The sequence below is a fragment of the Diceros bicornis genome, chromosome 17 (assembly GCF_020826845.1).
Source record: "Diceros bicornis minor isolate mBicDic1 chromosome 17, mDicBic1.mat.cur, whole genome shotgun sequence".
Lineage (NCBI taxonomy): Eukaryota > Metazoa > Chordata > Mammalia > Perissodactyla > Rhinocerotidae > Diceros > Diceros bicornis.
The window spans coordinates 23,369,631-23,381,647 of record NC_080756.1 but is presented as its reverse complement, the minus strand read 5'-3'; the positions used below and the strand labels follow the sequence as shown (position 1 = coordinate 23,381,647).

Below are 12,017 nucleotides of genomic sequence, written 5' to 3'. Positions count from 1 at the left end.
TAGGCAGAGGAAGACTAGAGTCCATCCTACAACACAGCACAGAAATTGATATTCATAAAGATGAACCTGAGTTTAAAAAGAAAATATTATGTTCAACCTATTCCGATTATGAAGAATGGAGAAATACGTAATATGTTTCAGACCAGATAGATTTCTATTAGAAGTATTTTTTAAAGTTTGGGCACGTAAATATAAGCTTCCATGAACTGATAGTGTTCTAGAACATGGACAAATGTGTAAAAATCTGTCTCCAACAATCCTGAATAGTGTGTATAGTTCTCAAATGCCCCCCATTTTAGTATCGCATCCCAAAAGAATGAACACAAAATTCATAAATACTTAGTTCACATTTTTAATGTTTAAAAACTATGTTAACAGAGCTGTTATAGAACAGAACTTCTTACATTTCTATATTTACATCACATCCCGAAAAAAACCCCATTTGATTAACTATGAATAGCAAAGTTTGGTGACTTGTGACTCACATAAATCACCCATCTGAAATTCATTTACAAGGTTTTTACATGAATAAAACAGTGGTGTGATACACATACTGGACTCAGATGAAATCTAAGACACACTGGACTCTAGGGATTTTCCAGAATCAAGTGTTTGGGGAAAAATTACTTAAGACAGTCTATGTTGGCGTCAACACCAAAAATAAAAGGCAAACACGCAAGATTTTCAGAAGCTTGATAAAATAACAGTTCTTTTTCCCCCTCAAATTTGTGCTCATAGTTAATATTCAGGTTTTTTCCCTCTTTCAAAGATCCCAAAGTTTGGGAAATGCAGCAATTCAATTTTGAAAAAAAAAAAATCCATTCTCCTCCCCAACTTCTGTTTTCATAAATACTGTGAGTGGTATCAGTGTTAATAATGAAAGAGCATTATAAAGAAACAATTTGTCATTTGGGTATAGCTATTTCTATATGACAATAATTTGGATCTAAATATTCCTTATTTGTAGCTCAGAGGACTATCTTTTAAATAATTGATCTTACTACCAGTATAAGAAATCAATGCAACTATATCTCAGACATTTCTCTTTCTAAACAATTAAGATTTTTAGGTTCGAAGTTTACATCGAGAGAACTATGTTACCTGGGAGAGAATGTAAATATTTCTAATTCCCAAACAAAACCACTAATATCTATGAAAACATTTATTCTTGATATGCAGATACTAGAGACTTCTATTTCAGTGTGGATAAACAACTGCAAAAATATACAGCCTCCTATTTATTTACAATATATTTACATACAAATGAAGTATTTCCTACAATAAGCCTCAGCTGCATAGATTCTTCCTTTTAAAAACACAAATTCAAGCCTGTACAGATGGGCCCAGTTCCACAGCCCTTCCTCCAAGAAAACCCTGAAGGAGAATGTCTGAGCTTTGTGAATTTTATGTTTTTCGAGAACTTTTCCTTTTAGATTTAGTGATATTTTTCAGTTGTTAGCCACCCCACCCCCAATTTGTACCTAAAGCTTTATATCATTATAAATAATTCACTGTGTGAATTTTAGAGGAAGTATGTTCTGTTAAAAGATTCTCAGATCTGCCATCCTGCAGGAAAACTATTTATTAGCATTGCTAAATGATATAGTCTGTATTTTGGAAGTGGCTAGAAGTTTCCTGTGAACTGGAATGGAGGAATTATATTCTTAATGTTTACACCCTTTCTAAACCTCAAGCCATTTACACTGATAAACTAAGGGAAACTAATAGCTTTTACTCTAAGACATAAAATCAAATTTGATCATATCACCGATCTCCTCCCCACTCCAACTAAATGTGCTGTTCCACCCCAACTAAAGAATGTGCCATCCAGCACCAGCATTCTGATGTACTGAAATGGAACCGAGCTCTCCATTCTTTTCGGAGCAGTTTGCAGCTCCTTAAGCGTGCAAACCGCTCAGCAGAGAATTAACTTTAAAGGGAGGACAGGATTGATCAACACGCAGTGACCACAAACATTCTGGAGAACTGACTCCTGACATGAATTCAGTATTTCCTCCAAGGTTGCACTTACAAAGGGTATTTCCTTTTAATTCCCCTCAAAAAACCAAACAGAAACCCCCCCCTCACTTTCATTTCTTCTGTTTTAAAAAATGCAATCTTTTCGTGTCTCAGCCCAAAGTTACGCCTGAGCGCAGGCAGCCTTTGTGTGCAATTGTGCAGCTGGATCAGCATTTCCAGCAGAGAGGAGACCCCACTGCCAAGCCCCTTTCCTCCCCTTCCCAGTTCCTCGTTCCCATTTCTTGCCTCACGAGTCCTGGGAACCATCCTCTGAGGTAGGACTAACGGGGGTGGGGGTGGGGGATGGGATGGGGGGCTAAGGAGAGACTGATTGGCTGCGAGTTCTTCTCAAACTTGATGTGCTAAGACCACCTGAAGGGCTTGTTAAAACACAGTTTGCTGGGCCCCCACCCTGAGAGTTTCTGATTTCACTAGATCTGGGGGGGCCCTGAGAATCTGCATTCCAACAAGTTCCCAGATGCTGCTGATGCTGCTGGTGTGGGGACCACACTTCGAGAACCACTGGCTTAGAGGCTTGAGTCCTACACCAGGAAAAAGACAGTGCTGGGGTAACTGAGGTGTCCTCTGAGATACTGAGCAATCTTACCACAGTCCTTTGTCCACCCCAAGCCCCATGACCATCGCCCATGTGCGCTTTCTCAACAGCGTCTGCAAACGTGAAAAAGGAAAGTGAGCAGAGAGCTTCGTTACCCCCATCTGATGACTGGGCAGTTAAACCAAAGTTTACTAGCACGAAACTCATTAAAAGTGCTGCGTGCCGGCTTCACTGACTGGCATATGGGAGAAGCTACGCAGCCACATCCTCCTCTGGAGCAGGCAGGGAAGGAGATAAACGTATAGGATCAAAAGGTCCTACAAATAGAAGCAGGCAGGCCAAGCCTGAGACTTCCAGAGAAAAGAAAAGGTACCAGCTGAGGAATGTCCCTGGTGGTTTACAATCCACAAGAGGCCCCCTCCTCCTCCCTCACCCTCCTTCCACCACTGGGTTCTGTGCTGGCCCTGAACTTATTCTTCCCCTCCTTTACTGGAGAGCCTGCTTCAGGCTACTCTGGTCACCTCTTAACTGGCGACCCTACCCCCACTGTCTAGCACATGCTGTGTGGCTGGGGGGGCAGTCCAGATTCTACAACAAAAGTGACATATTCTTGGCAACTCTGGACAAATATCCCCTAGAAACAACATTATATTTAGTGGTTAGCTTCTTTAGCAATCTTGTCATGTTATCCTATTTCAGCTAAACTATAGGTTTGATAATCTTTTCTAGCTGGTCTGGGAGCCTAACCACCATGTATAACCTGGTTTCTAAAGGAAAATACATTCCAGGTTGCAAACAACCAACTGACAGAATTTTGCAGTACGATCTACTTATAAATTGGGGACGCCCGTGCTTCACAAGACTAGATTTCTTTCCTATGCACACTTTACTGCCCCCACTTCCAATAAGCAACATTAAGGAAATTTGGGATTTATGGTATTCTGTGTTATGATAACTAGGGAACAGTTCTAAAACCCAAGTCTGAACCCGGCACTGTTGACTAGTGTTGAGATCCTATCTACCAAAGGAAAACGTGCTGCTCCCAATGGCTAAAGTCTAATAACAGTCTTTAATCTACTAATTTAGCAGAAAAACTTCTATAGCACTTGACTGTGTTGTTTAAATTCTACCTAATATCTGCGATACATGTATTTTTGGCTACCAGTTCACTATTCTGAACAAGAATAAGAGCAGTACACTTTACAGCTAATCCCACACAAAGGATGTAATTAATCAGTGATACTTGACAAATTACCGTAGGGTCTTTTGTATTCAGTCAATGATAAACTTAGGTAAACATACAAAGAAGATTTTAAAAACCTGTGGTATCACAGACATCAACAACAATGTGCCTCCTCTAAACAGATTTTAAATAATAAAAACTCATTGTACTGATACATAAAATCTAAAGATCCAAAAATATCACTACACTTCCCAAGAGTTAATGACAATTTTCTAAATTGACCTTGTGAGTGTAAAATGGATTGTTATAAATTAATGAGGAAAATAGAAAGTAGCATAATATAGCTTGCTAAGTAAATTTATATAATTTTTTTAATGGAGGGTCATCCGACTACCTGGCTATTTCATTACTCGGTGCTCTAGACAAGCCTCTGAGGGCCAACCAACTTGTTTTGCTCAGTTTCTGTCCCTGCTCATCTAATATGGAAGACACTGCCGAAAAGGACAGAGATGGCTATGGATGATACTAGATTAGGGATTCACGTATAGGTAGGGATTCATATCTAAATACCTGAACTCCGACCTGATATGGATGCAATTCTGGAGCATCACATTAAAAGCTATGATGATCTTACCAAGAAATGCAGGAAATAACCTTTCCTTCTCCCCCAAAAGGATCACGACAAGGCGCTCCGATGCATGCCTTTTCTATGGGACATCAGTCTGTAAAGTGGAGGGGACAGTTCTCTGTGACTCCCAGTGAGTGTGGAGGCCTTTGGGGATTGGAATGGGGGAGGAACAGAACCCAGAGCTACGTGCCTGGAAACTCTGCCAAGAGTCTGCGGTCAGATTTTACTTATCTTTGGATAAGAAATCTGTGCTCAGTGAACTTACGTGTTTGAGAAATTCAACCAGAATACAGATAAAACACAAGTCCTGTTTCAAGAGACCAGCTCATGGAGCACACACATTTCTTACTGTGTGATATGGACAATCCAATCACAGGTGATGGCCTAGCTTAGGGAGGACGCAGTTCTCGATTTCTTACTGTCCACCATTCCTTTCCGAGCTACCTGGTCCCTAACTCGCTTCTTTTTCAGTCTCTCTATGCTTTCCTTGAGCCCCCTTTAGGAGAGGGGCTTCGAGGCAGCTCTGTCCTCCCTTGTGGGTCACGCCAGGCAGGCAATAATGGCCAACACTTGGGTTAGGGACAAGAAGAGGAAACAGTACAGGCACCAAAGTCCCCATCTAGGGGAAGGAAAGTACACAGTGATTTCATCACAAGTTCTTCTCAAAGACCATCTCTGAGGGTTCTTTTTCTTTTTCCTTTTTTTTCCCCAAGACTGTGGACTGATTGTTAATGGAGAAGAAATAGGAATGAGGCTTATTTCAGGTACAAAAATCTTGTATTTGTAATAACCTAAATTTATAGATATAAAACAAGTCTTTTAAAGACTCCCCTAAAGTACCCAATATAAAACAGGAATTACTTATCCTAGATCATCCTTGGTTAGATACACATTATTCTCTGTGCAAGAAGCTGGTGGACGTGAGTAAAAGCTACTGAATTTATAATTTGATAAAATGCTTTTCCCCCTTCAACAATACTGGTGTAGGGTTGAAGGCGATCTGCATCAGAGGAATATTGGCTTACGCATTCTGGACAACATTTTTGCAGTGCTCTTGCTTCTCAATGTATTACAAAGGTGTCATAGGTCTCCCCCAGTAGAAGCTGACTCAGATTTGAGTAACTTTGACACGAGTTGCCAAGAGGGAAACAAAATTTCATTTGCTAGATTACCCAAATGTGTAGTTTAGTATATTTACCAAGGTAAGAATCATCCCACCCCTTTCCCAGCTGAGAACATTCGCCGGAGAATGTCTCTGCGTAGAGCGGGATGTGGTACCAGTGAGGCCACTGGATGGTAGGAGCTCCGCTGCCAGGTGATCAGAGCCTCCTCAAATGTTGGGCACACTCTGATCCAGAATGGCACGTGCTCTGTGACTCTCATATGATTATCCCTGTGTGCTATGTTAACCAAAATAGGCAAATTATTTACGAAACCATTTTTTTCTGTAAAGCAAAATAAATATATACAATTCAAGATTCTTTTCTCTTCTAAAAAGGTACAGATAGTGTGAGCTGAACATCAGTAGGAAAATTATTTCCGAATCTGGATGTATAATAAATAAACATGATTGATGATCATGTTTTCAAAGTTCTAAGAGACCATGAAGTCACAAAAAATAGAGTCAGGAGAGTGAAAAAGAACTGATTGTGAGAAGGACTGGAAAATACGATTGCATGAAATTTGAAAAAAAAAAAAAAAAAATCCACAATCTTTAAATGGATCCCAAATCTGAGGGACAGGAACTGTTATAGAAACAGGTCTCTGTTTTCCTACCAAAGTGTTATTCCACTGTGTATCTTGTAAATTGCTGTCTGCTTCTGTAAACCTGCAAAAGAAGTGATGAGGGGTTCCTGACATGTGGTGACTGGACTGAGCAGCAGACAGGAATGTTTCTTCTTCTCAGCTGGTCTCAGTGGTCTTCGTCACTACTCGATGAGTAGGCCCAGTCGTAGATGACCAACGGAATGCTGACCAGGGAAAACAACACCCCCAGACCCAAGAAAAGGGCAGCCTGGAGCAACAGAAAGCATGGGTTACTTCCAGTGAAGCCAACATTTCCCACCTGCACCTGGGAAAAAATAGAAATGCTTCCCCTCTCCTTTTGTGTGCCCTTGTGTTTGGAGTTTGTTACAACCATTGCTGAGCCGTGAGAGTCTTTCTAAAACTGTATGAATCTGATTCTCCAAGGATGGGAAATTAAGACAGACAAGCTAGGCAGAACCCTCCTCCACATTCTGTTCTTTGACTGCATGGTCACCCCAGAGTGAATCCGCTCTACAACTGACTGGGTCTCCTTACAGCTTCTTTTGAACTAAGATTACAACTGAAAAAAGGAATGGCCTTAGAAAATATACAGGTCATTTTGTTACTCTTTACCAATCAGGTTATTGCTGGCAGGCAAACATGTCTGTCTGAAAAAGCAGAAAAAAGATATAGAAAAGCAAAGTAGATCTGATCAAGTTAAATAGGAAACGATTGTCCAAAACTAAGTTACTTCAAGGGTTGATGAAGGCCACAGGGGACAGGTTACTAAATCTAGAATCTGGAGAACACAAGATTATAGATTGCTTGGCCTGGAGAGCATCCAGTGAGAGCTTTGCAGGGAGAAGGATGAAGCATTATGAGAGCCAAGGAGGGTGGACAGGAATCTGGAGAGGGAGACAGAGCTGAGGGAAGGAGAGGAGGCGAATGGTGGGGTTGAGAGGGTTGCACATAGGCTGACCACCATGGGTCTGGTCTGACTCCCAGTGAGTTCCCACGCAGACAGGAGCCCTTGTCTAATGCTATTCGGTAGACCCTACTACCAGCTCTATTATGGGAGCAGGATTGGAGACACCCAGAGAATTCATGGGCAACAGGTCTCCACCATTTTCAGATCTAATCTTAGTATACTTTATTGCTGTACCAGAGTGACTGCTCCTTTCTCTCTGTCCTTTTGAAGCCCCTTCTGGTAAAGGGGAAGGATTTGAGATTTATGGCTTCAGGGATAATCCTAATGGGGAAGTAGGTGCTCTACCAGCCTCAGTGCTGCTTCTCCTAAATGCACAGGGATAATCTCTCCTGCCTACATCTCTCATCCAGGTCTGTTGACTCGGGTACTATGTGCTATGTGCGATTGGAGTGCTTACACTAGCTGGAAGGGCAGCTGAGAAGCCTTCTTAGAGGCCAAACATAATGGTGCTCCAGAAGGTACCCATGTCGCAGCCACTTCACCCCTGCTTCCCTCACTGTCTCCAAGTGCACCACCTTCAAGGTGCCCTTGAACTTCACCAGACCTGGCAACAAGAATTCCAATATAGAAAGGTAGTTTCTGAATCCAGGTCTGTTGCTTCAAAGCATTTCTGTCAAATCATGAAGAGACTCTTTCAGCTAACTCAGCCGTTGTAATTAAGGCATCGCACATTCCCTGGGCTGTAGGAAGGAGTTACATGACTGGGGATCGTACGTAACAGGGGACTGCATAAAATGTTTCAGTCCCTCTCTACTTCATATCTTGCTAAAGACAAGGCATCACCCTGTAGAGACACAGGATGAGAAACATCTAGTCTCCCAGCTGTCTCCCTAGCTCCAAGTAAAAGCTAAGACAATAAGAGTAAAATGTGAAAGTTTTTTTGAGGGAATGGAGAAGATTTTGATATGATATTTTAAATCTTCCAAATGGGAAAACTACAGGACTTCGAGGCCACTAAAAGTGGTATTAGATGGTGGCGATGGACTATTTATTTGGTAAATTTGAAAAACTAATCAGAAAAAATTAGAGCGGCTGGCATAAGACATACCCAAATTCTTTGAGTTCTTTTATCTCCATCCTGGCTTGTGATTTTTAAATAAAGAGATGAAGGAAGAATGAAAATAAGCATATTAGCAGATGTAACTCCTGCAAAATAAGAAAAAACAAGGTTGAGGTTGTTACTGTGAAATTTTAGCTTTCTCAACAGCTGTTGTAGAATAATAAGCGTTAAGTCATAAAGCCATACCTACGACTCCAAAAATATCTTTCATGGAGGGTATGAAGATCACCAACAAGTTGATAACAACCAAGAGTATGAAGGTCACCAAGACATGACGAAATAAATTAAACTTTGTTTTCTTAGCCAGTTCAAATAAAGATGAACGAACCTGCAGGCAAAGAAAACAAAGATTCTGTAAGGGCCTACAGCATGCCAACCTTCACATTTCTCAGCAGAGTGACTAATATATGGGTGTACAGAAATTTGTGAAATGTTTTGTAATACCTACTGGATTTATAGATAGCTTAACAGTTTGGGAAGCTGGAGGGCTTAAGATGGAAAGTATTTTTATTTATGAACAGGTAGTTTTCTTTTGTGGGAGGATAATTTCTGCTTTTGTTTTATCTATGACTGAGTGTTCTCTTCTGGTTCTTCTCATTCTCCTGTCATGTATGATGGAGATTCAAACATTCTACCTACGTTCGTAAATGTAGATAAGAGGGACTGATTAATTAGAATTAAGACGCATTCCATCAGAAGGCTACCCTAACTCACTGATCTCACTTTGAATGATGCAGGAAAGTTACCTGCAGCAGGCCCTCTCTGCAACCGGCTCCTGCCGGCAGAAGGAAAGGGGAGACTCTCCTCAGCTTTTCTCAGGTTGCACTGAGGGCTTTTACTCACCGTGAAAAATAACACTGGCACTGTGAGGATGACAGCAACAATGACAGCCAGCCGCACTGTCAGGATGAGAATGTCGTCTTTGCTCTGGTACTTGTGAAGGAGGTCTGAATGCACATTTTCTAAAACGAGGGAAAAGTAAGGAGGTATTACAAAGAGACAAAAGAAAGTCACTGAATGACGGTTTTTCTGAACAACAAGGAATTTGTAAATGAAAGGGCAAGGAGAGCAATGTTCTGGGTGTTGAAGGATCTGTTAAAACAATTTATGAAGTTGAAAAGAAAAATCCCATGTGTGAGACGTGCGCCACCTGTCCGTATGTAACTTGAGCTAAAAGGAATTTATAGAAATCACTAGAAGAAGCTACGTGGAGTGCAGATGCTTAATTTACACTAAATTAAACCTAGGAGTAAACTGGGATTAAAAATAACATACAGTTGAAGCACAAAGCCCTTAATCTAGATTTTCCCCCACTTGGTGCCACTCATCAAACAAGGCCAAACAGCCACACCCTTGCTGGTAGACTGCAGGCCACTGGGAACCTCTTTCAAACTCATCTTATAACTCAACTTGCAGTGGCCAAGCAGCAGAAGCGCCAATGGAACATAACCACAATCAGGAAATAATTCTTCTCTTCAAGATATGTTTTTTCTTATTAAAAAAAATATTTAGCTTGGGGCTGGCCTGGTGGCACAGTGGTAAAGAGCTCACGTTCCGCTTCAGCAGCCCGGGATTCGCGGGTTCAGATCCCGGGCGCGCACCGATGCACCGCTTGTCAAGCCATGCTGTGGCGGCGTCCCATATAAAGTAGAGGAAGATGGGCACGGATGGTAGCCCAGGGCCAATCTTCCTCAGAAAAAAGAGGAGGATTGGCATTGGATGTTAGCTCAGGGCTAGTCTTCCTCACGCACACACACAAGTATTTAGCTTATGGACGACTTTGTGCTCTTTCTCAACTCTGAAGTTCAGACAGCGTTATTTCAGAGACAACCAAAGCTAGAAGGGCAGTCACGGAGCATGAAAATGCTCACTCCTTTGACAAGAGACCATTCCCCTCGCCCATGTCTCCTTTTGAGGGCTTCTCATGGCTCCAGTCTCAAGGTTTTGGATGTGGAATTCCAACTCTAGTCCGTGCCAGTTTGGTCTCAGTTTTGGAAGAAAGATCCTAGGTTATAATAAAAGTCTCAGTTCTGATTTCCTTGATTCAAAATTCATAACCAATTAAAAATAGCTGAACCTTTTTCTTTAACCTAAGAGTATAGAAGGGTTTGGTAGTCTATTCCATGTGGAAAAAAAATGGATTCGCAAAGAAAAATCATAGCTTGAACAAGATAACAGTGAGACTGTTCAACTAACATTAAACTCTCTTTCTCGCTCCCTCCCTTTACCCATCCCCAGCCCTGTAACTCTGCAGGAAACTAAGAAACACCATTTTTATGCAAAAATTAAATGTGGTATTTATGGATTCATTAGACAATGCTATTCTCCATTGCTTGTGAAAATGGTAATAATACAATTGTCTAATCAGGGTAGCCTTTCTCTCCAGGCTGAATTAATAATCTCTAAATGTGTTTAAATTTTGAGACATTTGTGTTTACGAAAATGTACAATACAAATGCCCCAAAGAAATATTATTTAATAGAGAAGAATGTGAAATATATGCATTTAAATTTAAATTAGGTCCCAAATTATAATGATAATGAAAGATTTAAATAAAGCTACAGGATAATTTGAATAGGAGAGGATGAAGAAGTAGGGAAAGAAAGTAAACTATTCATACAGGGTCAATAAGAGTTACAAATGAAACCTTGTTCTGTTTCTCAGGTTTCATTTCTTTTAATTTTCTACGTCATTCTCTCAAATCTTTGCAAAGGCTCCGACTTCTGGTGAACAATTAAGTGTTTTATTTTTAATTAACTCGGAGTGTCATGAGTGTGGCACTCTGCTCTTTCTCACTTTGAACGTCTGTCTCTGTCTCTCTTTTCTATTAATGGAATCTGACCCAATTCGCAACAGCAATTAGGAGAGGCTTCTGTGATATAGTTTGAAACTTTCCTCAGTAAAGGCGGTATGCTTTTAAAATGCAATTTCTTTTAAGGACAGCATTAGGAGAAAAAGAAGAGTACATTGTTTCAGTAGTTATTCTATTGTGCAGTCTGCATGAATATGTAAAGGAACCATCACCATTTGCTTTAAGTAGAAGAAAAGACCAGCAAAATCAATGGATAGATTTGTTGCTTTTTTGGTTATCGTGTTAAAAGTTATTTTGATATCGATTTTTACTAATTTACTTGCAAATACCTATATTTATGTACTGACAGAGGTTACTTACCATAGAATGTCAAGTAGCCAAAAATAGCAGTCAAGAAGTACATAACAAACATGGAGAAAAAGGAGATATTTGAAACCATCTGCATCTTTTTCTGTGATCGACTAAAAACAAAGATAAAGGAATTTGAAAAATTAAACATGTGACTGAATTTAAGCACCAGTGTTAACACTGCAGAATACTAATCTAACTTTCTAGCAGGCTAGGGAAGATCTGCCCAGCTGAAATTACCCCCACAATTACTCCGGTTTAGAATAACTTCTTTTATACCAAATGGGTATTGTGAGAGAGAGGTCCATGAACAAACAATCCCTTGAGTGTTCTTTCCCATTCTTTTGAAAGAATATCAAGTTCTCATATGAAGGGCAGAGAGTACTTTTTAATATTTGTGTTTGATATTATCTCCACGCTCAGCCTTCAAATTCTGTTCTCCCCGCCCCAGAGCTGGATCTTGACTTCAGGTGTTCCGTTGCTAAAGCTGCTATTTAGGTTCCGGCTTTCCTGTTGCATAGCCCCAGGGATGCACCTGGAAGTCTGCACGTCTGCAGAGCAAGAAGCACCCAAGAGATCACGGCTGCGATGGTGAGGGCCTCTATCTCTTAGGTCAGCTCTGGGAGTTTGGATGAATCTTTAAGCTTCTTTAACTGCCCAAATAACTAACCTACAAG

General features: G+C 40.7%; 1 protein-coding gene across 2 annotated transcripts in view; it reads right to left on the bottom strand.

The window, feature by feature from the left end:
- Window positions 1–328: 328 nt before the first annotated feature.
- SLC38A1 (solute carrier family 38 member 1) overlaps window positions 329–12,017 on the bottom strand; it is a 69,905-nt gene continuing 58,216 nt past the window's right edge. For both annotated transcript variants that reach the window (XM_058558440.1, XM_058558441.1), the window contains 5 exons: window positions 11,353–11,453; window positions 9,024–9,142; window positions 8,367–8,508; window positions 8,169–8,266; window positions 329–6,400 (listed from right to left, as the gene is read on the bottom strand). In XM_058558440.1, coding sequence (XP_058414423.1) covers window positions 6,299–6,400; window positions 8,169–8,266; window positions 8,367–8,508; window positions 9,024–9,142; window positions 11,353–11,453 — 562 coding nt within the window. In that variant the 3' untranslated portion in view covers window positions 329–6,298. The remainder of the gene's footprint in view (window positions 6,401–8,168; window positions 8,267–8,366; window positions 8,509–9,023; window positions 9,143–11,352; window positions 11,454–12,017) is intronic.